The 25,702-nt window shown below is 38.0% G+C and overlaps 3 protein-coding genes across 4 annotated transcripts; 1 reads left to right on the forward strand and 2 right to left on the reverse strand.

Moving 5' to 3' along the window:
- Nucleotides 1–272: 272 nt before the first annotated feature.
- On the reverse strand, nucleotides 273–5,834 carry LOC140943175 (sphingosine-1-phosphate phosphatase 2-like). 2 transcript variants are annotated; one of them, XM_073392240.1, is made up of 3 exons: nucleotides 5,159–5,833; nucleotides 3,384–3,473; nucleotides 273–2,452 (listed from the first exon to the last, which is right to left on the reverse strand). In XM_073392240.1, exons 1-3 carry the CDS (start codon nucleotides 5,750–5,752, stop codon nucleotides 1,913–1,915), a joined length of 1,224 nt encoding a protein of 407 aa, XP_073248341.1. In that variant the 5' UTR covers nucleotides 5,753–5,833; the 3' UTR covers nucleotides 273–1,912. The 2 variants fall into 2 exon arrangements, with proteins under 2 accessions (XP_073248341.1, XP_073248342.1); XM_073392241.1 differs by lacking the exon at nucleotides 3,384–3,473 and having other exon boundaries at nucleotides 5,159–5,834.
- Nucleotides 5,835–6,584: 750 nt separating this feature from the next.
- Nucleotides 6,585–11,367, reverse strand: LOC140943461 (uncharacterized). The gene is made up of 3 exons (XM_073392553.1): nucleotides 11,259–11,367; nucleotides 9,519–9,696; nucleotides 6,585–7,749 (listed from the first exon to the last, which is right to left on the reverse strand). The coding sequence occupies exons 1-3, from the start codon at nucleotides 11,328–11,330 to the stop codon at nucleotides 7,640–7,642; spliced, it is 360 nt and encodes a 119-aa protein (XP_073248654.1). The 5' UTR covers nucleotides 11,331–11,367; the 3' UTR covers nucleotides 6,585–7,639.
- A 3,689-nt stretch (nucleotides 11,368–15,056) lies between these two features.
- On the forward strand, nucleotides 15,057–25,303 carry LOC140943192 (T-complex protein 1 subunit delta-like). Its single transcript, XM_073392262.1, has 13 exons — nucleotides 15,057–15,336; nucleotides 15,421–15,473; nucleotides 15,757–15,846; nucleotides 17,397–17,505; nucleotides 19,328–19,470; nucleotides 19,850–19,971; nucleotides 21,234–21,372; nucleotides 22,337–22,476; nucleotides 22,573–22,669; nucleotides 22,873–23,111; nucleotides 23,826–24,060; nucleotides 24,410–24,523; nucleotides 24,991–25,303. The coding sequence occupies exons 1-13, from the start codon at nucleotides 15,216–15,218 to the stop codon at nucleotides 25,003–25,005; spliced, it is 1,617 nt and encodes a 538-aa protein (XP_073248363.1). The 5' UTR covers nucleotides 15,057–15,215; the 3' UTR covers nucleotides 25,006–25,303.
- Nucleotides 25,304–25,702: the final 399 nt, after the last annotated feature.

A 25,702-nucleotide genomic window follows, 5' to 3' on the forward strand; every position in this document is an offset into this window, starting at 1 on the left:
TCCCGAATATGGCCCCGATTTTGTTTTAAAATCTTGAATCCCGAACTTCAAATAAGCAAAATCCTGAATCCTGAAAAACCTAGTAAATGCTAGCTACATCAGACAAGCTGTAAACCTGACTTTTTCTGCACCCTGAAATTACTGTTTGGGTTAGGGTTAGTTTGGAACAAACTAAACAATTTTTAAGATTCAAAGGTTCAGCCAGCTGAAATGGTACTCCTCCTACAAAGACCAAAATGGTCCAACAAGAACATAAATTAAATGGATTATAATCTTTTCAACATTATCATTTAATGGGCCTTGACTTTTGAACATTATATTACAAAAACAATAACAATAATCTGCCATAAATGCTTTCGGATTCAACCTCAGACAATTTCGCCAAGATTTTACAAATTAAATGAAATTGAGTAAGATCGATGAAGTTCGCAACAGTGCGAATTCACTTTTTAAGTGACATTCTCGATTTGATATCATCCAGAAATTTTGCTGCCACTGCAACGTGACGTAACGACTTCTCCTCTCTATAATAATGTAACTTCACAATATATTATATCATGGTACGAAAAATGCTTTTACCAGGCTACCGTTTATGAAAATGTCACCCACATGAATTGGTACATTCTATTTCTGTACTTTTTTAGCATAGCCGATAGGGTGCCTTTATTTAGACTGCAAAACAGTCTGTATTTTTGCGTATTCAAGTAAGCACGAACAGTCAAACAAAAGGACCGACTGTTTTGCAGTCCAGCCTTTATTTAACCCATGAAACTAATACTAACAACTTATACAAAACACATGTAGCTACATGTATAAGTAAACAAATGAAGACAATGGAATTAGCGTCTACGATTGTGCAATAGTCTACTAACTATTTCAGAGGATGAGTAAAATCACTCTAAAGGAAAAAATAGTATTATTATTTATTAACATCTTATGATATGATTATCTCCTTGTAAATTTGTAATTTATTGTAAACCCACGGAGCACTAATGAGTTCATAAGAACTCGTTGAAACGTGTCTGTGCGTTCCAGATCGAATTTGAATTTGAAAGTGTTGGTTTTTAAGGAGAAGGGAAAACCGGAGTACATGGAGAAAAACCTCTCGGAACAAGGGAGAGAACCAACAACAAACTCAACCCACATATGGCGTCGACGCCAGGATTTGAACCCAGGCCACATTGGTGGGAGGCAAGTGCTCTCACCACTACGCCACCCTTGCTCCCCTTACTAAACTCACAGTGAAAAATTAATGCAATGTAAAACTTCTGTTACCCAATACATAAAATTCAAAACTGAAAGGGTTTGTTAGTGCTGTTTTTTTTTCTGGGCTCCAGAACCTTCCAAAATTGATATAAAATGGACAATGGCAACAAAAGAAGTAAAAACTATACTTCCATCATCATATGGTTCTGTAAATAAACAAGAATTGGTGTCGGTATATATACAGTTCACTTTAAGCCTCTGTCTTTGAATGATGGGAACAACTCCTCTATAAAATTCAAAGCTTAAATAAATTATTGGCTCATGCCAGGTTATTTGAAAAAAGACAAAAACCAACAGTCAACTTAACTGGGTAATTGAAATTTCCTGAGCAGAGGCCAAATTCTTAGGTGCCCAAGTTCTAGATTAAACCTGAATATTACTTTACAGGTATTTTAGATTAAAAGTATTTTCTTTTTACTTCTTAACTAGTAAATACATTAAATAAATTTTCGAGTGAAGTATTTTAAATCGGTACCTACAAGACGTATCTCCACATGCCAGAAAAGGCAAGCACACTTTAATAATGTGAAATGTCTCTAATAATTCACAGAACTCACCAAAAGTGAACAAATTTTCTTTTAAGAACAGATGTTTTTTGTAAAACATTGTCACCATTTTCCTGTCTCTGTACTAATGACTGTCACAATCAGACATCAAAATAAGCAAATAACTGTGGTACAAATCCCACTGCGGTAATTCCCAGCATCATGTAAGTGAAGCACTTATGTGGCATTTCCGAAACAGCTTTCTTTCTCTGGGGGTCCCTTTCTGCAAGAAGCAACGGCACTATGGTGTGAATGGTGGACTTTGCCACTGCACGTGTCGGTATCATTACCGTCACACCCACGACAAACTTGCAAAGCATCTGGATGATCCTCTTAAGGCCTGGGATACGGATCGGGTATGGAGCGCCAAGATAGGGGTCTTGAATGACCCCCTGGAAGTAACAACTTGCCCAGTTACCAAGCAGGGCACCGCATGTGCCAAAAATAATCATGGCAGTGTCAGCTTTTGTTCGAGTCTGTTTTGGTGGTGAAGGGTAAAGTATTATCATCGCTAGCGGCACAGTTGTTAGAAATATTGGCGTGTTGGGAGAACTGAATGCCCATCGATCAAGTGAGATGTCCATTAGAGGCAACACAGTGACCAGTAAGAGAACTGAACAGAAAATACCAGCCAGGATATCCTTGAAAATAAGACAGAAGAGAGAATGACTATTATTCAATATTGGCCAAGGTTGTCTTCGCAAGTTTAGAGCAGAGAGGGTCAACAATAATTATGGATCGCTCATCTTGTTTACCTGGCCTTACATGTAGTTCATCTTGTTTACCTGGCCTTACATGTAGTTGTTTTAAAAGTTGAACAGTACTATCCACTGGATAAATCATAGATAAGTATAAGACTAAAAAACAATATTGCATTATCCACAGGGTATTCATTTATCCAGTGAATGGTACTACCCAACTTTTGGACAAATGGAGTCAAGAGTTAATTCAATAAAAATTGCTCAAGGGCAGGCTCCCACTACCTACACTGGTGCCTCCACCACCTACCATCAAGTTTTGCCTCTTTGGACAACTTGTTATTATAAACAGCAACTAAATCCCGACCAAACAACTGCAGACATTATGTTTGTTCAGATACAACTAAGAATAATTTCACCTGTGTTTTGTTGATTATTGCTAAGTTTTCTGGGGGCTGAATTTATGACTGCTCTGTCATGCATCAACTAAAATTGTTTTTTGATGTAATTTCATGCTACTCCTCTTATGTAAATGTAAATAACCTCAGAAGAAATATTATTCTTGCATCCTGCTGTTGTGGAATTTCTATTAGGAATGCTAACTTGCAGTCCCAAGGATGTCCACTGTAATGGTGTTGCATGCATCAATGCCTTCTGTGAGGATACAAGATTTGTGAAGGAGAAAAACAGCTACAAATGCTATTGGCAGTGTTTCCTTGAAAATCAGGTTATTAAAGTCGAAACTGCAAATGACACTACAATTTTTGTGAGATCTTACAGAGAGTCTTTTTTTGGTAGGAGTGCTTCAAAACTTAAATACAGCTCTTAAATACACAGTGAATACAGCCTGATTTCTTTCACACATAATTCATACCTGTAGTGTATGCATTCCCATATAAAGCCGACTGCTTGAAACAAGGACACACCAGCATATTGCAAATAAGATTCCCAGGTACAAAGGATACTGTAAAAAAATGGAAACAATTTAAAAACACTGGATATATTGATATATTATATGCTGTGGTTCAATTTTACCTGGGATTAAATTTCCCATAGTTAAAAACTCATAACTTTCCATACCAAAAATTAAAAAGCAAAGGAAAATAAAAAATCCAAACCAATAATAAAATTAAACTACAACATATATGAAAACAAAAGGAGGAAAACTACTTAGACAACCTACAATTAACAATAATTAACCAATATTTTTGAGAGAAAAGCCCTACATTTTTAAGGGCACCTTGAGTTAAGATCTCTTAATATTAATTTTAAGTATGGAGATCATGCATCTCAGCTTAGGATGGGCTACAAAGGGGGCCTTGGTAGTACAGGGTATTATTACTGAGTAAAACAACAAAATAAATCCTTGACTGACTTTTTATATAACACTTAATGTCAAAAGAGGACATACAATCTGGATATAGTCAAGATACACGTACAGCTCCACTATGGCGTGTTCTTGCTCACGCTTCTTTGCAAGAAAAGCTATTTCTGATCATTCTGTTTGGTTTTAAGATTAGTGTCATAAGATCCAGTGACACAAGCGGTACATGCTCTGACACTCACACAAAACTAATCCATTGATCACCAAGTAAAAATCTTCAGAGATAATATTGCCTATTGACCTTTTGTGTGTTGTGGTGGCATGTTTAATTTTTTTATTTCCTGAACCAATTAAAAAAATCTGATGTGGCACTGAGTTTGCAGTACTTGAAGAAAATTCCATGGTTTGATCTTTCAATTAATAAGATCCCTCCAGAACTGCTTGCAAAATTTTATATTCAGAAAAAACAAAATCTACAATAATTATTTATTGTAGATATAGGTTTCCCCTGAAATATGTCTTTCAGCCAGCTTTTGCCTGCATGGGTCAATATTAATACATCACTAAATGTCATTGTTAAACGGAACTACACTAAGTCTTAGTGTAATTCCATTTAACAATGACATTTCAACACTAGCAACACTAGTGCAGATGGCTTCTCAAATGTGGGATGAGACTGCCTTCCTAATTTAACTTTGCATGCCAAACCAAAGCTGTGCTGCACGAAAAATTGTAGTGAGCCCAGTGCTCTCAATCTGTGAAATCCAGGGTGCCCAGAAAATGATTTTGTGTAAAAATGAAGACTTTCTAGTTGCCCTCAAGCAAAAAGTGCCAGGTCCTATGGTACACTGCTAGCGCACAGCCCTGCAAACTATAGCCACACTACCTGATTCAAACACTGCTTGTATGTCCTCGCTAATTTATCAGTTAGGTTCAGCACGTGAGCTGCAAGGCGTCTGAGCCAGGTCTTAGGGGTGAAAAGGTTGGGGAAGGAAGTTAAATCATACATATTCAATGTTCAAATGTCAAGAATCTTTCATAGAAAAAAATAAATAATCGTGCACATTTGCTCGATAATGTAGAACTTAATTCTTTCCACAACAGAACACTGTAATTCACGAAAAATTTGGAGAGGGTAATTAAAATCAATTGTGACTCATGTATTGCAAAATTAACCGATGAGGTCATCGATTTATTTACGACATTTAACCATGACACCAAAATTCCCTCATTACAACGCTAAGTTGCAAAACTAGGAGTAACTACAGAGTACATGTCCAAAACTACTAATTGAACAAACAAATAATGAAACAATGCGTGCATACCTGGTAACGATCGTAAGTGAAGTACACAATGCAGACAGGGATTAGGGTCCCTACCATTGCATGAGTACTGGGCATGCCATACTCAACTTGAAATCGTTTCTCCACAGAAATAACAGGAGGACAGGGTGGTCGGGGCCATTGGATAACATCCTTCGCAGCCTGACCAATGTACATAATGAGCGCCCACATAAAAACTATTCGTCGCGCTAAATACTCATCAATGTTCCAAAACAAAAACGGGAAAAACGTAATGTAAAAGGATTCGTAGCCCAGAGTTGAGCCAAACGCGAAAAGCACATGAAAGAAGCTGTTGAATTCGTAGGTTTGCTTCACTTTTTGCTCTCCAGGAACTGTGAGTTTTTCCGGCGCTGCCTCTCTGGTAAAGCCGCTGCTGTGACCATTAAGTTTAGATCTTGAGTGAGCGTGATTTCTTTGATATCCGTTATTCGCTACAACTTGTCCATATTGAAGCTCAGACAAGGGGTCTTTGAAGTCATGCAATGAGTTTCCATTTTCTTCGCTCCGAACCTCTCTCAGACCGAAAGTGCGCTGGAATTTCGCCACAAAATAAGGATCTCCCAGAGCTTTGAGCATTTTGTACGCAAAAATAACACAGGGAACACAAGTCAAGAGGTGACTGAATTGAAGTTCAAGCAAGCGTTCACACGACCGCTTTCTTTTCGTAACGGGGTGGAACCGGCAACACCCAAATATGGACATATCACTCATTCGACCGCGTGTGGACGGCGTGTGGTGCACGTGACAGTGGGGACTCCCCTTAGGAGAAAAAATTCGACAACCTATAAAGTGAAACCAACATCACTTTCCTGAATTAATTTTGTTTATCTATTATTAAAATTCGGTGAATAAATTTTACTGTAACAAATGCTTTGGCATTAATAATAATTATTGGAGCTGCAGCAGATTTTAACAGAAAAATGTATCTTTGGTGATGCAGCAACATTAACAAATAAAGATTGTAGAGTTACATTTTGAGATATTTTTGTTGCACTCTAGCCTTAGGATATTTGACAACAGTTAAATGTGTAGCCCGGGGTGGGGAAATTTTAGGGTATTTGACTGGAATGATTTGCCAGCAGGCGGGGAATTTGACGGCAAATTTTTGAAAAAATGTCAAATCCCTACCCCATACCCTGCCTCACTGTGCCCGCCAGCTTTACATTGACAGGTGCATAAAGGTTGCTTTGGGCATTGGGGCAAACAAAACTCACTGCAATGATTTGCCCCAGTGAACACCAAACGCTAGCTGCCAAGCACGCAATTCCTAACATCCAAACAACCTTTACTGAATCAGCTGTACATTAAGTACTATTCATGGTATATTCAAGGCAAGTTCTCTTCTAACTTCCTACTAGCTACAAAAAAACAAGTTTTGGGGTTTGTCACACAATCTGAACATAAATAATTAATAAGTGCAAAAAAGAACATCTGCATATAAGCTCAAACAAAGATTCAAGATAGTTCTAACAGGTTTGCCAGTTTTAAAGGGACACAGTCATCCATGGGACCCAGCTGACCTGGACACTAGTTTTGCAACTTTGAAAAGCATTTACCTCAAACCAAAATCAAATGTGCATCAAATACAAGGAGAAATTTGCTTCAATCTTGCCCAGTGTTTCACTCGATCTTTTCTATTTTTTACTTTTAAAAAACCTATTCCTGAGTTTCTTTTACTCATTTTATCATATTATTTATCATGCTTGGATAAAAACAGTATGAATAGCATATCTTGTTTTACGCAAGTCAGCTTCGAAATGGTATCTGATGTGGATGTACATCAGCTAGCTGACTAGGTCCTTTAAAAGACATGCTTAGAGAGTGTAAGTCTGCTGATAATAATATGGGCAACATTTAATTTTGTTCATCACTGAAAAATTATTCTCTTCAAGTGATGGGTGGCAAATGCTATTGCAACAGTACAAGTTTCCAAAGGGAGCCCTCAAAATTAGTTTGGGGAACACTTTTTTTCTGTCCACTTTAAATATTAAAGGCACTCGATACATGTGTCTTGTAATATTAAATAATTAACTTTGGTAATGCAAGAAAAACCCTGTCAAGTACAAATTCAAATAAAATTCTCCAAAAGTACTTTCACATGTTATCATTAACTGTTCTTCAGTATTTCAGTACAAAATGTTGCAGATTATTTCTGTTTACTTGCACTAAAGAGATCCTCCCAGAGGGATTAGTATGTCCCAAGTCTGAATTTCAAATATGGTCGTTTTGCACTTTGAGGAGTAGGCCATGTCCCTCTCGGAAGTTAACCAATCTTTCTGCCAGTTGTTACGTTTCATCTAGTCTTATGTCGCATTTTTAAGGTGGCGCCATGTCACTTGTTGTAATTTTAATCTCCTGAGGCCTCACTTAAGGCAATTTTAGGAGTGAATGGGTCCAGGCTACCAAACACAAAAAGAGAATTCAAATGTACAATATGTACACCCAATTTACATTCTTTATACATCAGCCGTTGCCTTGGCTGGTGCTCTGATCTTCAGTCTGTCTCCCAAATAATGGAGCGTTAATGTCATTTCCAGGTACAAGCAATCTCAGTGTCCCAACTGCAAACAGACCTGTTAAAAAGATCACCAAAATTAAAATACAGTTTAAATTTCCAGGGTGCAAAGAAAATCATTTTTACATCTTGCCATCCAGGCAAGCTGAAGCTTGCATTTACTAGCCAGACATCATTTCAACTGGCCCCCAAAACTTTTTGACTAGCAGAATAGGCCATTTGCACTATGACATCATTTTACTACTACGAGCAGAATCCTTCAGGGTTTTGCTTTCTTGTGCAAGTTTTTAAACCTCACTGGGATTACAAAATTTAAATATGAAAGGAAAAATGAAAAGGATTCTCATCGTAGTAGTAAAATGACGCTATCGTGCAAATGGCCTATTGATTTCACGGTTCTTCTGTTATTCGAATTCCTCAAAAAAAAATCACTTGCCCATCGGGCAAGATAAAAACAGAGTTCACTAGCCCGATAGCAAAATCCACTAGCCCCACTAGGCTATCGGACACTACTTTCTTTGCAAGCTGCTTCCATTAACCCTTTCACTGCCAAAGGTATTTGATGGAATTTTGTAACTTTTGATGAGTCTGCAGACAAAATCCTATGATGTGACCTGATTTAAATGAAACCTCTTCAGCAGTACTTTCACATGGTGCTATTTGTTTTTCAAAATTTTACAAAATGAAATTTGGAAATTTGGTTGAATTTGCCTTCAGGCTACATTTGGAAGTGAAAGGGTTAGAAGGCTAGCCTCAGGGTACCACCAAATGGCTGCTTAGTGGAGGTTGGCAGCACAATGGAGGTTTTAAAACAAACATGCAACAGGAACATCCTTACTGGTCTACAATCAGATGTCACCTTCAATCTCAGGCTGTATTTTCATATATTGTAAAGCCAAACTGAAACAGTTAGTGTAACAAGTGCTTGGTAGTAACTTAACAGAGATAAAAACAATTATCAGAAGAACTCTTGTTGGCATGGCCAAGCATGGCTAAGGCCCCTTGATCATGCTGGCCACTTAATAGAGATTTAATCTACAATAATTATAATATCATTCTTCTCTACAATAAATTTTTGGACCTTGATTACTGGTTGCTTAATACAATAGTAAGGTGTGAACACTTATTCTTTTAATCCTGGTCTTCATAGTGAAAAAAGAAACAGTGGTGGATCCAGATTTTGAGGTAACAGGAAGGAGCCAAACCAGGGAAGGTACTTTAGGAATGTTTGGGTAAGGATGTGCTGCTGGGACGTACCCTCCAACTCTTAGCCTACACCAGTCACCTAGTTAAGCCGAACTTTGCTACCCTACTAGACCTTAAACTTCCAAAATCCCTCCGTATCCTACAATTGCTATTTTCCAAAAGTTTCTAAGGTCAAAGTTTTCTTTGCTATTAAACTGGGATGTGGGTAAATTTAGATTTGTCTATTTTATTTTTTTTGAGTGTTAACAATTTGCCGCTTCTGGACTAAAACTGTAACTAATTTGATCAGTTTCCTGGAAAATGACACCCTATTAATTCTAGACACAAACTCTCTGACTTCTTTACATCATCCCAGACTAATAATATTGCTTGAAAACCATACCATTCACAGCCGCAAATAACTGCAGAAGAGAAATAAGAGTCTTCTCTAAATACCCAAAGAGAAGACTCTTATTAATTTCTCTTCTGTAGTTATTTGTTCTTGAACATGAGCATTTGGCATCTAGGAATTGCCCTAGATCTAGATGTGAAGAGGTCTCTTGTTAGAAGATACCTACTAGCAGTGTGCAGATTTCTATTTAATCTCAAACCAGAGGTGTAACTCCCTTTGCCTGAACATACCTACTCCAAATATTCCAGTCATTATCTTTGCAGACATTTTTGGGATCTGTTTCATACTTGAGAAGACAAGCACCCCTGATCCGTAGCAAACAGAGGCACTGATGACCTTGCAAGTTTTACAGTCTGGATCAAAGGAGAAATCAAGCTTCCTTATAAATGATGGCTCCTCTTTTTCTTCCTAAATAGAAACATGATAGTGGCATCATATGGTCAGCAAAATTTTCTCTCGAGATCACTTCGGAGGGCTTAAAACATAAGAGGCCAGTAAACAGACAATGTCTGGCTAAGATGACCATTTGCTTGGACAAACTTTTGGTTTCCTGGTAATTTTCACCGGATATGTGAATTAGTGACCAGAAAATAGTTTATTTTCTCACCATCACGTTTCAAGAGGATAAGCATCTTTTTTCACTTTGTTTGTTTTTGCTTGTTAGGCTATAACGCTTAAAAGTTATTCTCAAGTTAATTCTATTATTTTGACTGGTCAATAGAGAGTCCACATGACTGAGCTAAAAGTTCTATGGTTGGTCTACATGACTGGTAACATTCCCAAAATTCTTTTGACCCCTGCTTCGTATGGCTAGCAACAAAACTGACGAGCAAGTGGCCGGGGCTAGTGATTCGGTCGATTGAAATCAGGGCGTTACAAATTGATAATTTCAATACTTGATAAAAATCGATAGTAATTTTTAAAATTAGTATTAATCAATCCACAAATATCCAAAAATTGATAATGAGCCATCAGACTCATTCTTGTGATTATTGATTGTCATCAATTTCTGTTCAACTTCCATCGATTTCAATCGAAAAGTATCGAAATGTAAAGAGCTATACATTTTGAAGCACGAACATTACATAGCGGCAGCTAGTGTGTTGATTCAATAGAATCCCTATAGTTTCTAATTTCTTTTGACCTCTTTCCACCAAACAGACACACGGAATGACAACTTAAAAACAGTCTGAAAGTAACAAAACTTTACTTTTAAACAATAATCAGAAGTCTCGCAGAACGAGAATGAGAGTACTGGCTGATCAGCATTGATTACCTGTCAACAAAACAAAGGCCAAGGAAAAACGAACATAAAAGTTTGCAGTAACATGCAGTTGCAGTTAGGTAGAAAAGTGAACAAGCTACCATGGTAATGCCCTGAAACACTTTCTTTTTCAATTTCTCAACGATTCTTTCGATCACGCTTTGAGTGATTGACTTCTCTTGATTTCTCCAGTTTTCTCTAGTGTCCTTTGGTCGTCCATGAATAACAACATTATTGAAATCAATAAAGTTGATACACATCCGCAATATTTTGAGATTACCAATTTCGATCGATTTTTTAAACAAACAAATCGATTCTTGTCGAGTAATATCCATTTTATCGATTTATCGATTAGCTTTCGATGATCGATTTCTATCCATTTGTAACGCCCTGTTGAAATAACGCAGAAAACGGAACGCTAAATGCAGACTTCAGAACGCCCACTGACTCCCAGAAGTTTAGTGATTAGGGTAAGGAAACTGAGTGAATCAGGTTCCATTTATAATAATAAAACCGGAAAAACTGGCTTCAAACTTAGTTCACGCAGTTTCCTAACCCTAATCACTAAACTCCAGAGTCATTTGGCACTCTGCATTCTGCTGCCGATTGAAATCGTACACTAAGCTAAGCGAAAGTGATATCGCATAAATTCACGAAATTCAAAAAAACACACGCACTGCCACACTGAAATATATTAACTATGTACCTCCTCAACCGGTAAAGCGTCCAATGCAGGCAAATTTTCCAGAAGTTTACTCTCTTCCTCCCGTTCACTCATGTTGAAGTAAAAATATCACCAGGCGCAATCAAACGTCAATGTTTCATTTACACTCACACGAAAATTACACCCGTAATTAAATTAGTCCCCAGGGCTCTCCCCCCCCTGGGCGGAGCACTTAGTCCCCAGGGCTCTCCCCCCCCTGGGCGGAGCACTTAGTCCCCAGGGCTCTCCCCCCCCTGGGCGGAGCACTTAGTCCCCAGGGCTCTCCCCCCCCTGGGCGGAGCACTTAGTCCCCAGGGCTCTCCCCCCCCTGGGCGGAGCACTTAGTCCCCAGGGCTCTCCCCCCCCTGGGCGGAGCACTTAGTCCCCAGGGCTCTCCCCCCCCTGGGCGGAGCACTTAGTCCCCAGGGCTCTCCCCCCCCTGGGCGGAGCACTTAGTCCCCAGGGCTCTCCCCCCCCTGGGCGGAGCACTTAGTCCCCAGGGCTCTCCCCCCCCTGGGCGGAGCACTTAGTCCCCAAGGAGTAGAAATAAACTTACCTTGTGACTTACCTTTTTTGACTTACCTTATCTGCTTTGTTGTGTTCTTTCTCATTTTTGGTCAACGGATGTTTTCATTGTAATGTTTTACTGTAAACGTCTTGGTGTATATTTTGTTTTCTTTTTTTTTATTTTACTCCTTTGCTTTTGGAATGTTGGTTCACGTTGAGGAATTTTGTTCAAGTTGGAAGAGGTTTAAGTTATAACTGAATACAACATGCAGTTGTCTTGGTGTATATACCAAACCGGGATTGCAATAGAGACCACAAAACTCACATAAAAATTATTAGAAGGTAACATGCAACTTTGAAAGAAAATATAGCTTAGTCGCGCATTCCAGAGACCTTATTTAAAATAATGACCGAGCGCGTACTTTTCCATAGTTTTAGAACCAGCAAATTATTTTATGGTCACTGTATTGAAACAGTAGTTTATTATTTGTGACAATGATCTTCTGTTCCACTTCAGTGACCTGTTCTTTAAATTTTTCTAAAATAACAACCGGTTCAAAATAATGGAAAATTGCATGAAGACCCGACTAACCGATTGTGTTGTGCAAAAACTGAACTTACCATAGGTTTGGTATATACTGAATAAATGACAGACAAACAAGTGAGTTGGCTGCATATCCTTGTTAAGGACCGTGGCAGTGCTTTTATTGTTATTTTGAAGACTTTCTTCAAGGCAAATTGTTCTGCTTTTCTTTATGGTCAGGAAGTACCTGTTAAAAAATGGAAAGCGTTATTTGTTGTTGTAAATACTACTGTACTAACGTGTTAAGAATTTCACTCCGAATGAACCTTATTTTCCTGTTTAAGTGAATTCTCGTTACCTTCAGTTTTATTCATATCTGTCTTGCCTCTCTGTGGACTATTATCTTATGTCATCCTGAACCGTCCCCGGAAGCATTGTAATTCTCTCCCGGTGCAAGCTACGTACTTTACGCTAAATTGCTAATAGCTGGTTTGTTGGCATCCCGTTTGTGCGGAATAAAAGGATAGTTTACCTTCAAATCGTAGATTAATTAATAAGGCGGCGCGCGGTTAAACAAATATCAAAGCATATAGTCTGAATGAGAGTAATAAAAGTTTGTCCAGCGTTTGAAGTTTATTTTATAAGCGTAGTCTACAGAAGTGGACACTTCTTTAATCAAAGCGAAAAATTGTAACTACATGGACATCAACAAAATAGGCCTATTAGACCCTTACAATTGCAACTAGCGTTTATCTTGTTCACTATACGAAAACCTTTATTATATATATTTTTGTCCCTCCAGTTCAACATTCATCGAGCCAACATATCAAAGGGACCATGAATGTTTACAGGTATATAACTTCGGGCGACACATCGAATAGCGCTCAGAGGACAGAATTGTGACAGAAAATCCCTAATGTAGAGTCTAAAATATTAATTTCTTTCTGCAGCAAAAATAACCATTAAGAACCGTTAAAGCAATTTGGACGCTTATCGCCCTTTCTTTAAATTGACTTATATTTTTTCCAGAAAACTAAAGGAAACGATTGCGAAACCAAATGTTAAAGTTGAACTAAGAACAAACCTGCTGTTTTCGAGGAGGCAAAAGAGAATCTTGACTTTCATTCCAGACCAGAGATCGCCTTCAAAGTAGCTGAGTTTGGTCCTCAATACACCGCCGGCAAAGCAAGGAACAGAGGTTTCTGGCTTTAAACACAGTTAAATCAACTTGAAATTGGCGTCTCCATTTATACGGTCGCTCGATTAAAATTCAAACCAGTGTGAGAAATGTTTTTTATAAATCTTTTCTTGAAACTGTATGTGAGAAAAGCACGCACTCTATGTTCAACAATTAAATGGGCAATCAAAGGATAGATTGGTCACATTCAAAAAGTTTGCCGACTCGCTCAATTACATAACGTAGCTCTTGGTTGAAAACAGTATACTAGTGGATAAGCATAAACTTAACACTCAGTTCATCAATGAAAAATTAGACTAACGCTTGAATCAGACGCATTCAGAAAAAAAATGCCGACTTGATTAAAACTTGACAAATCGATGACAAAACTGGCTGGTGAATGAGTGAGAAAATAGACCTTTCGCCCCAAGAGAAATTGAAAACAATGCTAATGCAAAATTTTGGAGGGACAACAAAGAGTATTAGTATTGAAAAAGGCCTATAGCCGTGTGCATTAAGACAAGCTTGCTCCTGAATAAATTTAAAATTAGCGGGATAGAAATATAAAACTTTCTAAACTTCTCGGTTGACGATAAAAGCGAAGAAAGTTGAGGAAAACTAGTGTTAAAGAATTGGTAGCACAAGAACCATTTTGACTCCTAACATTTCATTACTCAGTGATGTTGATCACCACTATCAGTTTGACAAAACTAATGAATACTAATGAATACGCGAAGACTACAATAGCCTGTTTTGCACCCGCTCGTCACGACTACAGTGAAAAGTGCGAGAAATCGAGAATACAAACTTTTAGGTAGACAAAAATCATCATTCCTTCGAAAAGCGCAGAAAGTTGAGGAAAAGTTTGAGTATCATACTTGACAAACAAATGAGAATTAGTCTTCAACAATAGGCGTGTTTCCAGCAGCTAATAAATAATTACAACAAAAGTACAGTACGAAGAAAGAAAAAAATAATAAAAATTTTAAATTAGAATCTGATAAATTGCGTAGAAAATGTTTGAAATTTTGGCTAACGCCATGGACGTGATTGCTTTCATAATGATAATTAGCAATTTACAATGGTTACAAACATCTTTCGAAAATCACTAACGTAACAACAACCCTTTGTAGTGGTAACAATGCAAGAGAAACAATAATTGCAAACGCGTCTTACTTTATCAATAATTTATCGTAAAAAAAGCAAACAGTGATGTTATTGACGTAACAAAGGTTTAACATCGTAACGTAGCTCATGCGGGAACTCGAGATTCGTACTTATGCTTTATACTTTAGTTTTAGTTATGTATTCTTATTTTTCGCTCAAAACCGTAATACCGGTTGTTCTTTTTGGCTTCCTGCGGTCATCTGCGAGTGTCCCGTGCGTATTTTCAATTTCAAATCTTGTCCCTAGTTTTGCTTTTTAAAAAGTCCCGAATCCTAGCCTTCATACAAGGCAAATCTAGGATCCCGGAAAATCTATTAATAACCCTTGGAGTCGTCCAAATAAAAGTTGGTTTTAATTAAATATCTTGGTTGCAGGTTTTACCGAAGCTACCGTTTGCGCGACTGGTTAGCCTGTGACATAAGTCGTTCCTAGTACCCCGCGGCTGTATTTCTGGACGAGCCGTGATCGTTCTCTTGTCAACTCGTGAAATATCTTCAAGGAATCCTTTTGCATCGATCAGACGGGGTCGATATTCAGGCTTCTCAGTTGTGAAGAGTGAGAATATTTCTTAGATAATCAGGTCACAATGCCTGAAGTTGCAACGAAGACAAATAATGTCAGCTCTGGTGGAAGACATAAACAGGGCGCTTTCAAAGACAAGGACAAACCGACTGAGATCCGTATGAGTAACATAACTGCAGCGAAAGGTTTGTTACCAAGTCGTTGTCAGGAGTTTCCCGTCAGGATTAATCTCCCAGTGACTGTTGATTAAAATTTTTTTTATTCTGCAGCTGTTGCGGATGCTATAAGAACAAGTCTTGGACCAAAAGGAATGGACAAGATGGTGGGTAGATTATTGGTTACAGTTCGCTGTTTGTATATTTTTTGTACGTTAATAAATTCTTACTTTATTTCCTCATCCTTTAATTTTTTATTTTATCTTTTACATTTTTAAATGATAATCTGTGAATTTTTCCCAAAATTTAAACAAACTTCATGTGTACTGTGTAAATGGTCAAAATGGTTGAAAGCTGTCAAGATAAGATAAGCCTTATTTTTATTTCTAGCTAGTATTTTCAAGCTGCTATTGAAACTTTGCTTTTTTGGAATGTCTCTTTCTTACATAGATTCAAAGTGGAAATGGTGATGTGACGATCACAAATGATGGAGCTACAATCTTGAAACAAATGCAAGTGTTACACCCAGCGGCAAGAATGGTGGGTGATTTCCCAGAAATGTAGAATACCCAACCCTACCTACCTAAAGCAGTCATGCAGGCCTACCAATCCCCTAACATTAACTTTATCTTCGTAATTTTTGCTTGTCTGTCTAATCATCAACACCATCATCATCATAATCAGGGTTTGCATTCACTCTTGACAGAGGAACTCCTCCCTGGATCGATCCCACAGGTGTCTGTGCTTGGTTAATCTTGACCATACTGGTACAAACTGTCTGGTGAGATTGTCTCTCCATCTTATGTTTCTGGTCCAGTCTCTTTTGGTCCACTCTGTTGCTCTGATGGTCCCAGGGTTATTAGATAGCTGTGCAATTTGACCTGCCCATCTATGCTTTGCTTTCCTTATAGCATTAATGATATTGCTTACGCCAGTTTCTTGATGGATCCAGATGTTTCGCTTATGATCTTGAAGGGTAATGCCTAGCACTATGCGTTCCATCTTATGCCGTGTGACCGCAAGCTTATCCATCATAGCATTATATCTGTCTAACAACTTGTTGTAAAAACATGGAAGCTCTGACGGGGTAGTCCTACAAGGCCCTGCTATCAGACAATGTTTCTGTCACACCCTGATATGCAGATGATGTAGTGGTCTTGGTTTATTGCCAAGAGCAGATGATGACATTGTCAATTCAGTGCTCTTATTGTACTGCTTCCAACATGTATACTTTTTTTCTCCAGGCTGGATATTTATTTATATTAACTAATTTTTCTAACCCAGGGTTTGTGCTACTCTTATAAGTCGTGTTCTGGGTCGGGTTGTTCAAAGCTGGGTTAGTGCAAAATTTGAATTCAGGTATAAAAGCTTAAAAATGAAATTCAGTGCGCCTGACTCTTTTTTTGTATATAATTGGTTAATTGGATGCTCTAAAAAGAATGCAGAAAATTATCCCAAACTTGTCCTGCATTTTTGGCAAAAGAAAAAGACCCCCGGATTAAAATTAACCTGGGTCAGTGCTAAATGGCCTTCGAACAGCGGGACCCTGGAATTTAAATTTGATCTTAGATATGAGGGTTACTTGAAATGTGCTTAAAAAGAAGAATTTTGGACATAAGTTATATTATTTTTAACTTAAGTTGCTGTCTATGTAGAAAACTTACCCTCTTCATTTAGTAGCTAGCCAAACATTATGGCTTTTTATTCAGATGAGAGGGAGAAAGTAATGGTTGCTCCAACAGCGTTTTGGTATACTTTATTACTAAAGTGTCACTTAAGGCAACCCATATTTATTGATGTCTGAGCAAAATGTCTCATTTGAAGACAATCAAGCTGACCTACAGTGTGATCTGTTTTGTTAAATCATAAACAGAGCCACAGATAACCCAGTCTCACAGGGAAGTACCTGTGGTCTTGAACTCAAAGTATAGTTTTCGTAAACATTTTATTTAAAAAGTTTCATGCTTCTGGATTAATAACCTGACTGTTGCTACCCTGTGAGCTTGGGTTTCCTGTGACATGATATAAGCTTCTAGTATGTTACAGTATTTTCAAACTGTATTGTAGTCAATGTTATTTGGTGTATTCAGCTTGTAGAACTTTCTAAAGCCCAAGATATTGAAGCTGGAGATGGTACCACTACTGTTGTTGTGATTGCTGGAAGCCTGCTAAGTGCATGTGCCAAGCTTCTTGAGAAAGGTAACAAGTTCTGTCTGTTTTCATCCTCTATTGACTGACTTGTAACCAAATTCATGACCAGGCACCAGTTGTTCAAAAGGTGTATAGTGCTTTCCACTGGATAAATATCATTTACTGGATAGTGATTTACCCAGTGAATAGTGTTATCCATTTTTAGAACCGGGACTAGATGATTATAGGGCCAAGTGAGGCCGGCTGTCTCTTAGACAGAACTAGACCATGGCTTTCCCCAATCTTTATAATAGAGTGTAATAGTCATTTCACAACAACAGACCATTTTCACAAAAAACACTATTTAACTACAACTACCAGAATTCACTTTCTTTTTTCCTTTCATATTAAATTTGAAGTAAGGGTGACCTAAGCTGCTATTAGATTCCCTCTTCATTTAGTAGCTAGCCCTATATTATGGCTTTTTATTCAGATGAGAGGGAGAAAGAAAAATGATTGCTCCAACAACTTTCATGTTAAATCATACTTGAAAGTCAATAGAAGCAACCTACAAGAGGCCTCCAAATTATATTTCTTTTTGTATAGTACATGATTTTCATTATGTCTGACCAGTTCACGATTTTGTGCTACAATAGCCTGTTCCAGGCGTTCAGATAGTGGGGAGCGGTGCGAAGTAAAAAGGAGCGCGAAAAAATAAAAGCGAGGGAGGGGGCAATCAACGGAGTTACCACAACAATCGTAAATGGCATTCTATCCTGCCTTCATTCCAACGCACGCTTTATTCGAGGAAAAAGCTGGAACATAAGTCTTTTTCCAAAGCCAGTCGGTGAAATTGCGAAGACATCTATCCTGCTGACTACGTGTTTAAAACAGTTTCTTTGCTCTTCGCGTTTAGCCTCCACGTTTGGAAAGTCACTCAGCTCTGTGTTTGTTGCGACTTCGAATTCTGGACAGGACATAGAGTCTGTCATCACTGGCATATCGCATTTCTCGCTGTGATCGAAGACGCTCCACTGTTGACAAAAACTGTCAAAATCAACCAATCAGAGGGTATACCAGGATCTGGTATACCGGAACGCACTTTTGTTAAAAATTCTTACAAGCGTTCCCGCACCTCTCTCCCCAGTCCCCCTCTACTTTTCATCGCTTTCTTTACTTTGCACCGCTCTCCACTATCTGAACGCTTGGAACAGGCTAGTGCTACAAACCAGAAATTACTTGGCCAAAAATTATGTACAAGTCTTTAAGTGCTAAGCAAATCTAAAACTTCAGAATTAAAAGTGTTTGGTACAGTTTGGTCTATTCAGTCAGTATTTCCAACTTTTGGTAGCATTTTGTTTGACAGACAGGGTTAATAATGAATGTTACCCTCAGTTCTCAGTGTATACGGTAATATTGAGAATTTTAGAAGAACGTTGAAATATTGTACTCACCAAGATGATTATTGTTGTTATTGATAATATTGTTACCATTATATATTCTTTATAACTTGAGTCCTGGATAGCATTGTTGTAGCAACATTGTTTTGGCTTTAACTCAGATGTTGCGGTTGCAAATTTAACTGCTGGGCCCGGTTCCTCGAAAGATGGTTAAGTTTAACCCAGGATTAAGCCAAATTTTATGCAAGGTTTTTTGTCTAAGAACGTGCAACTTGAGCTTACAAAATACCATTGTTCCTTTACTGTGAAGAAAAAAGAAATGATAACACAAACTGTTACTCTACACAATGCATAGGAAGGTAAATGCGAAAAGTGAAACATTTTTTTTATCCTGGATTAGCGCTAATCAGCCTTTCAGGAACTGGGCCCAAGATTGCAACCAGCTGTGTTGGGCACAGTTTGCAACAGTAGTTTTTTAATGTTGTTTACAGGAATTCATCCCACCACAATATCAGAGTCATTTGAAAAGGCTGCAGCCAAAGCAGTAGAGATACTTACAAACATGGCCACTCCAGTTGCTCTCAGTGATCGTGAATCACTGCTAAAAAGTGCAATGACCTCTCTCAGTTCCAAGGTCAGTGAAATTGGAAATTAAAAGTTGTCTTTGAGGTGAAATGTCTGTCTTGATGTGTTGTGGACAGTAGAGATTTACAGCTACACTGGATTGAGAAAGCTATTTGCCAATTCCAAATTAATGATAATAATTTTAAATAGCAATGATTATTGTTAATTATCTAACTTAGTACTTCAACTTAAAAGTAACACAAACCGCCGAGAACGATTTTGTGTGGACACAAAGTTAAACTTTCCATTTTTTTGAAGGATGACCTCCAAAAATGTTTTTTGTTGTATTTTTTAGTTGTAACTGCCTAACGCATCTGTGTTTTACTCTGTCTTCTCAAAGTGTAGGGTGAAAGTCAGTTTTTAATGGTTTTGTGTTATTTGTTCGTTAGGTTGTTTCACAGTATTCTAATCTATTGGCCCCAATAACTGTTGATGCTGTTCTGAGAGTTATTGATCCTTCAACAGCAGACAATGTTAATCTTAAAGATATCAGAGTTGTTCAAAAATTGGGGTAGGTCAAAGTTTATACTAGGGAGCTTGAGCAAATGCATTTTTGAGCGATGCACGTCAACTGAAAGTGAGCTCCTTTCTCTTCTAGTTTGCCATAATGCTTCCAAGTTTTTATTTCTAAATGTTTATGTCTCATAAACTGCCCAAGAATGGATACAGTCCACTTCTGGTTGACACGAGTTGCTCAAAAACGACTTTGCTTAAGCTCACTGTTGTGTACCAAGCTTTTTCTTGACACAGTGATATTAATAGTTTTTGGGGTCTTTAACCCTAAGTTCAATATCTACATACAGATTCTTCAGACTGAACTCCATACATTTCCCTACAGTAGAACCCCAATAACTCAAACTCCCTTCTAACTCGAACTAAGTTCATTTTCCCTTGGATTTCACCCCACTTTCCAGTCTTTTTTACTTGATTAACTTGAACTTGGATAACTTGAATTCCCACTAACTCGAACTAAATTTCCTTTCCCTTGATCAAAATGTCACTGAAATTTACCCTTCCCATGAGCTATTGTTGTTATATAAGGTAAAAAACACTAAAACTAACACTGGTCAACACCAAAGGAATTTGATTTACTTGGTGAAATAAGCAGATCATGTTTTATGGTAAAAATAGTCATGTTACAGTTTCTGATGAAATAAGTTAAATTTGCACTTTACTGTAATTTGCACGTACTGTGTTTATTTTGCTCAAAATAATAACAAAATGAAGAAAGTGAAAGAATTATTAAGCTGTACTGTCATTGAAGATGAGAAAGGTTTAAGTAAGCACCCCCCCCCCAAAAAAAAAATGTATATGTATATCTATTTAAAGAACAAATAAATAAATCAATATGTAAATAAATCAGTAAGTACTATAGTAGCAAGTTAAAAATCAAATAACAGACAGTGCGCTGCACTTTGAAGTAAATGAGGTGACACTTGGAACTCAAGGTGACCTATTAGATTCAAGAAAGCAGATAGCTATACAGTCAACTCCCCCTAAGACAGACATCCTTGGGACCAGCAGTAAGTGTCCGTCTTAGAGAGATGTCTGTCTTGTAGAGAGTCAAATAAAGAGAGTAAAGAAAGGTAGGGACCAACTCTAGGTCTCTGTTTTAGGGAGGTGTCCGTCTTATAGAGGTGTCTGTTAAGAGAGAGTCAACTGTACAGATCACATCACCCCAAATAAAGACATCTGTTTTAGCACCTATGGGAGTAGCAGAGCCACAACTAAGTGGACATTGATATTAATTTATTTATTTTTTTTTTTTTCCAGGGGCACTGTTGATGATACAGAACTTGTGGAGGGCCTTGTATTAGAGCAAAAAATCAGTCATTTGGCTGGAGGAATATCGCAAGTGGAAAAAGCCAAAATTGGATTGATACAGTTCTGTATTTCACCTCCAAAGACAGATGTAAGTCCTTGTTTTTGTAAAAATCTATTAACATCTGTCATACTCTTTAACTTGACCTCAGTCGTTCAAGAGGTGGATATCCCCATCTACAAAATAAATCTCCAGCCGTTGGATAACACAGTACGTTGGTTTCCCTGATGCGTATCTGCTGAATAGTGATTTATCTGGTAGATGTCAATATCCAGCTAAAAACTCTTAGGCTTGTAGTTATGGTGAGATGATTTTTCATTCCAACTTTTGAATCTGTGGACAAAATCCTATGGTTTTACTTTTCAAGTGTAACCCTTGGCAGAACTTTTGCATAGTACAACCGGTATTAAGGTGGAACCCACCAGGAAATTGAGTAATTTTAATTTTCAGTGGACAAAGACCTTGTACCAGAATAATTGAAAAAATATTGCATTCCTTTTCACATTAATTAGTCATCTGTAGAAAATTTGTCGTGGGAGTCCGAGAAAATGAATGTCAAATTTCACAAGAATTGTGAAAACACAGGTAAAATTCTGAAATTTCATGTGCAAGATATAATTTTGTGAAATTTGATGGTTATTTTCTTGGGCTCCCATAAGAAATTTTCTTTGGTTTTGTTACAGATGACTACTTACATCTTTAGCCCTTGAAAAATTTTAAAAAGAATGAAATATGCTTTAAATTATTGTGGTACAAGGTTTTTGTCCACTGAAAATTCAAATTATTCAATTTCCTAGAGGAAGAAATAGAAGATAAAAAAAAGAATATATGAATTTCTGACTGGCAGAATGAAGGCATAAATGTAAAGAAGATTTTCACAGAGTTAAAGATGCAACCTATGCAGTGTCTAAACAAAAGCTTGAAAAAAATTCAGGCTTGCATGATTCCACCCTGACCTCTGCAAAATAGAGCAGTTAATGTGTGGTCAATGGCACATAAAATTAATGTCATCTCATCTGACAAGGTATCTTATCTGTTTTTTGTTTTGTTTTAGATGGAAAATCAAGTAATAGTTAGCGATTACACCCAGATGGACAGAGTTCTTAGAGAAGAACGCCAATACATTCTGGAAATCTGCAAAAAAATAAAAAAGGCTGGATGCAATGTGCTGCTCATTCAGAAGTCTATCTTAAGGTAAAGATGGTTTCCTAAAAAGTAGTGAAATATAAGCAAACTAAATTGATGTTCTTGTAATTTTAAAAAAAGCCTGCTCATTTGATTGTTTTGCAGAGATGCTGTTAGTGATTTAGCTCTCCATTTCTTAAACAAAATGAAGATACTTGTTGTTAGAGACATTGAAAGAGATGAAATAGAATTCATATGCAAGGTAAAGTAAACGTTGTTACCATTTCTTCGGGTTTTGTCTTTTGTTCATTCACTAAGACTTGAGTTTTTCCCTCTTCGTTTGCTGTTCTGAGTCAGTTAGGACTCCAGCAGTCGGCAAATAGTCTGTTTTATTTGTAACAAAGAACAAGTTGCTGATGTAGTTATAAAGGAAAATAATACCCGTTTTACTTAATTCCTATTTAGAGCTTAGGTTGTAAACCCATTGCCAGCTTAGATCACTTCACTCCAGAGATGATGGCATCAGCAGAACTTGTTGAAGAAGTTAATCTTGGAACCAGTAAAGTGGTGAAGGTGACAGGTATAACCACGCCTGGTCGCACTGTCAGCATCCTGGTTCGTGGATCAAATAAGCTTGTGTTAGAAGAAGCCGAGCGGTCTCTTCATGATGCTCTCTGTGTGGTCAGATGCTTGGTCAAAAAGAGGTAAGCTTACGCTGGCAAAACATTATTAATTTTTTATGATGCAGTCGCGCCATACGAGCGCTTTTTCGGTCTAATATAAATCTGGTCATAGTGTCAGTATCTTGTCCTCAATTTGAATCGCTCTTGCTGTCATTTCAATGTGGCCGCGTTGGTATACCTTGTCCAATGCATGGGTAGGTAGGCTATTTATGGAGAAAAGAAATGCATCTAGTACACATTATTTATTGAAAGTTGTCCCTTAAAAAGCACGTTATTACTTGGTACCCTGATATTGGTCAGTAGAAGTTGAGTGAAAGGGAAAATGAAGTGATCGGCTGCAACAATTAACAAAGTCAGTCAAAGTTTGCAGATATGTTTTAAAACTTATAGGAAATACGTTGTACGTTGCTGCACTTCAAGTGCAATGTTTTCATTTCCATGTTATGGTGCAGTGGTGAGTGACACTTTGATACCCGTAAAAGGTACTTAGAGTATAGCAGAATAGAAATTGTTTTGCTCCTCTTAACGCTTCATTTTGTGAAATCGTTCAGTTCAGATGGTACATTGCTGGCAGCTTCATGTCTGTTAACATTTTGTCTTTCATTTCATTTTTCTTTTCTTTCCTTTTTCTGATTGGTACTTGTCTTACAAGAAGAGATTAACATTTAACTGCAAGCGCTTATATACTTAGCACTCGCTTATGTTACAGTGATTGTATATATTCCATGTCGGCAGGGCTCTCATTGCTGGTGGTGGAGCACCAGAGATTGAAGTATCCATTAGACTTGCGGAGCATGCGCGCACTTTAACAGGAATGGAGGCATACTGCGTTCGCGCCTTTGCCGAGGCGTTGGAGATCATCCCGTACACGCTGGCTGAGAATGCCGGACTCAACCCCATAGCAACTGTCACTGACTTGCGTAACAGACATGCGCAGGGAGAGACTACAGCTGGGATAAACGTCAGAAAGGTGGGAAAGAGATTGAAAAACTTGCGCACTTTAGAGTACCATAAGCCTGGCGAGGCCAAACGTCGAATAACTTTTCATGAAACGAACCAAACTTGGTGAGTTAAGTTCATAGAAAGTTCGACGTCTGGCCAGGGTCAGTCAAGTTCGTCTGAATGAGTTTGAATCGTTCAAAAGTTGTTTCGTATAAAAGTCGGTGCTGCTCTCCTTTCCTCATTAATTTGACTTCGTATTTTGGTTAAAGCAATTTTTTTACAACATTGCTAAAGTTTAGTCTTTTCTATACAATACTTAGGGGTTTTGTTGAAAAATTGACTGGTTAAACATCTGTTCATTCTGTGCATTTTTTCAGGGCACCATAACAAATATTCTGGAAGAGAACGTTCTGCAGCCGCTGTTAGTCTCCACCAGTGCCATTCAGTTAGCGTCTGAAACCGTTCGCAGTATTCTGAAAATCGATGATATTGTAAGTACAAGTTCTATGTAAGGAGAATTTCCGTGCACAATTGGACTCCGCTTTTCGTGGGCGAAACTAAATGGACTACTTTTACTGCTAGCCTGCGTAGCTGGTGGTTTGTTTGTAGAGCGCGCAAATGAGCGGCCAAGCCGCGAGGAGAATGAGCGTTCGCGGCTTTTTTCCCCTCTCGCTAAACATACTGCCAGCCATGAAATGGCAGGCTATTTTAGTGCTTTACGGTCACTTCGTTGCAAGTCAGATCGTTCAAATCGCTTTTGAATTTTTGACTGGACTTTGTAGACTAGGTGCAGTCTCCTTTTTTATTTGTCCTTCGAGCGAAACGTGTGAGACACGAAAATGACCACCTTTACTCTCGTCTCTCTCGCGCGCGTGCACTCCCCTCACTGAATTTGAAAAAAAGGGAGACTGACCGATTAAAACAACTGTTACTGATGCGTCAGTGCTTATCTTGACAGGTAAATACGAGATGAATAATAAACCCAGAGCCTTTAGGGTGAAGATTACACGAACTTGCAATTCGCCATCACAGGATCATGGCACATGGTGTCATAAATCCCTGAAGAGTGTACCTAGCGATCCAGAAGAAATGGTTTACTATCATTTCGCTGAAGAAAGAACGCATAAACAGTGTACTTGTCAGAAGTTTTGCCGTGAAGTCGTTCCTCGTTTTTTTGCCTGAGAACACCTCAGGAAAATGAACAGTCGTTGTTATTCCGCGAAAGAAATGTGTATCTGAGGATGAATAAATATTAGATACTTGCACGCTGACATGTGGCATAGTTTTGTTGTTTTCGTCCAGTTTTGGGGGGACTCCTTTAATCCCGAAAGGCTCAAAGTCAATTTTGAAATCTCGCTCCTTCCAGTTATTCTCATGCATTCTTCTAAAATTAGTGAGGGAAAGGTGTTTTTATCCGCATATTTACTCTGGGTGACTGGAAATCATGCTTTGCGATTACTGAAGATTGTCTTAGCGGATGGGTGAATAGTCTATAGGATGCGCTGATTTCTAGAATTAACTGTAGGCTCTAAGCCAACGAGAAGACAGATAGTGTGTACAATGTATGATGTTGCTAACAGGAGATAATTGATGCTGATTTGGATAAGGGCTGCAGGAGACATGTTAAAAGGTGGTGGCCCGTCTGTAATTATTCCCAGATCTCAGTGATG

The sequence above is a fragment of the Porites lutea genome, chromosome 7 (genome assembly GCF_958299795.1).
Source record: "Porites lutea chromosome 7, jaPorLute2.1, whole genome shotgun sequence".
Classification (NCBI taxonomy): domain Eukaryota; kingdom Metazoa; phylum Cnidaria; class Anthozoa; order Scleractinia; family Poritidae; genus Porites; species Porites lutea.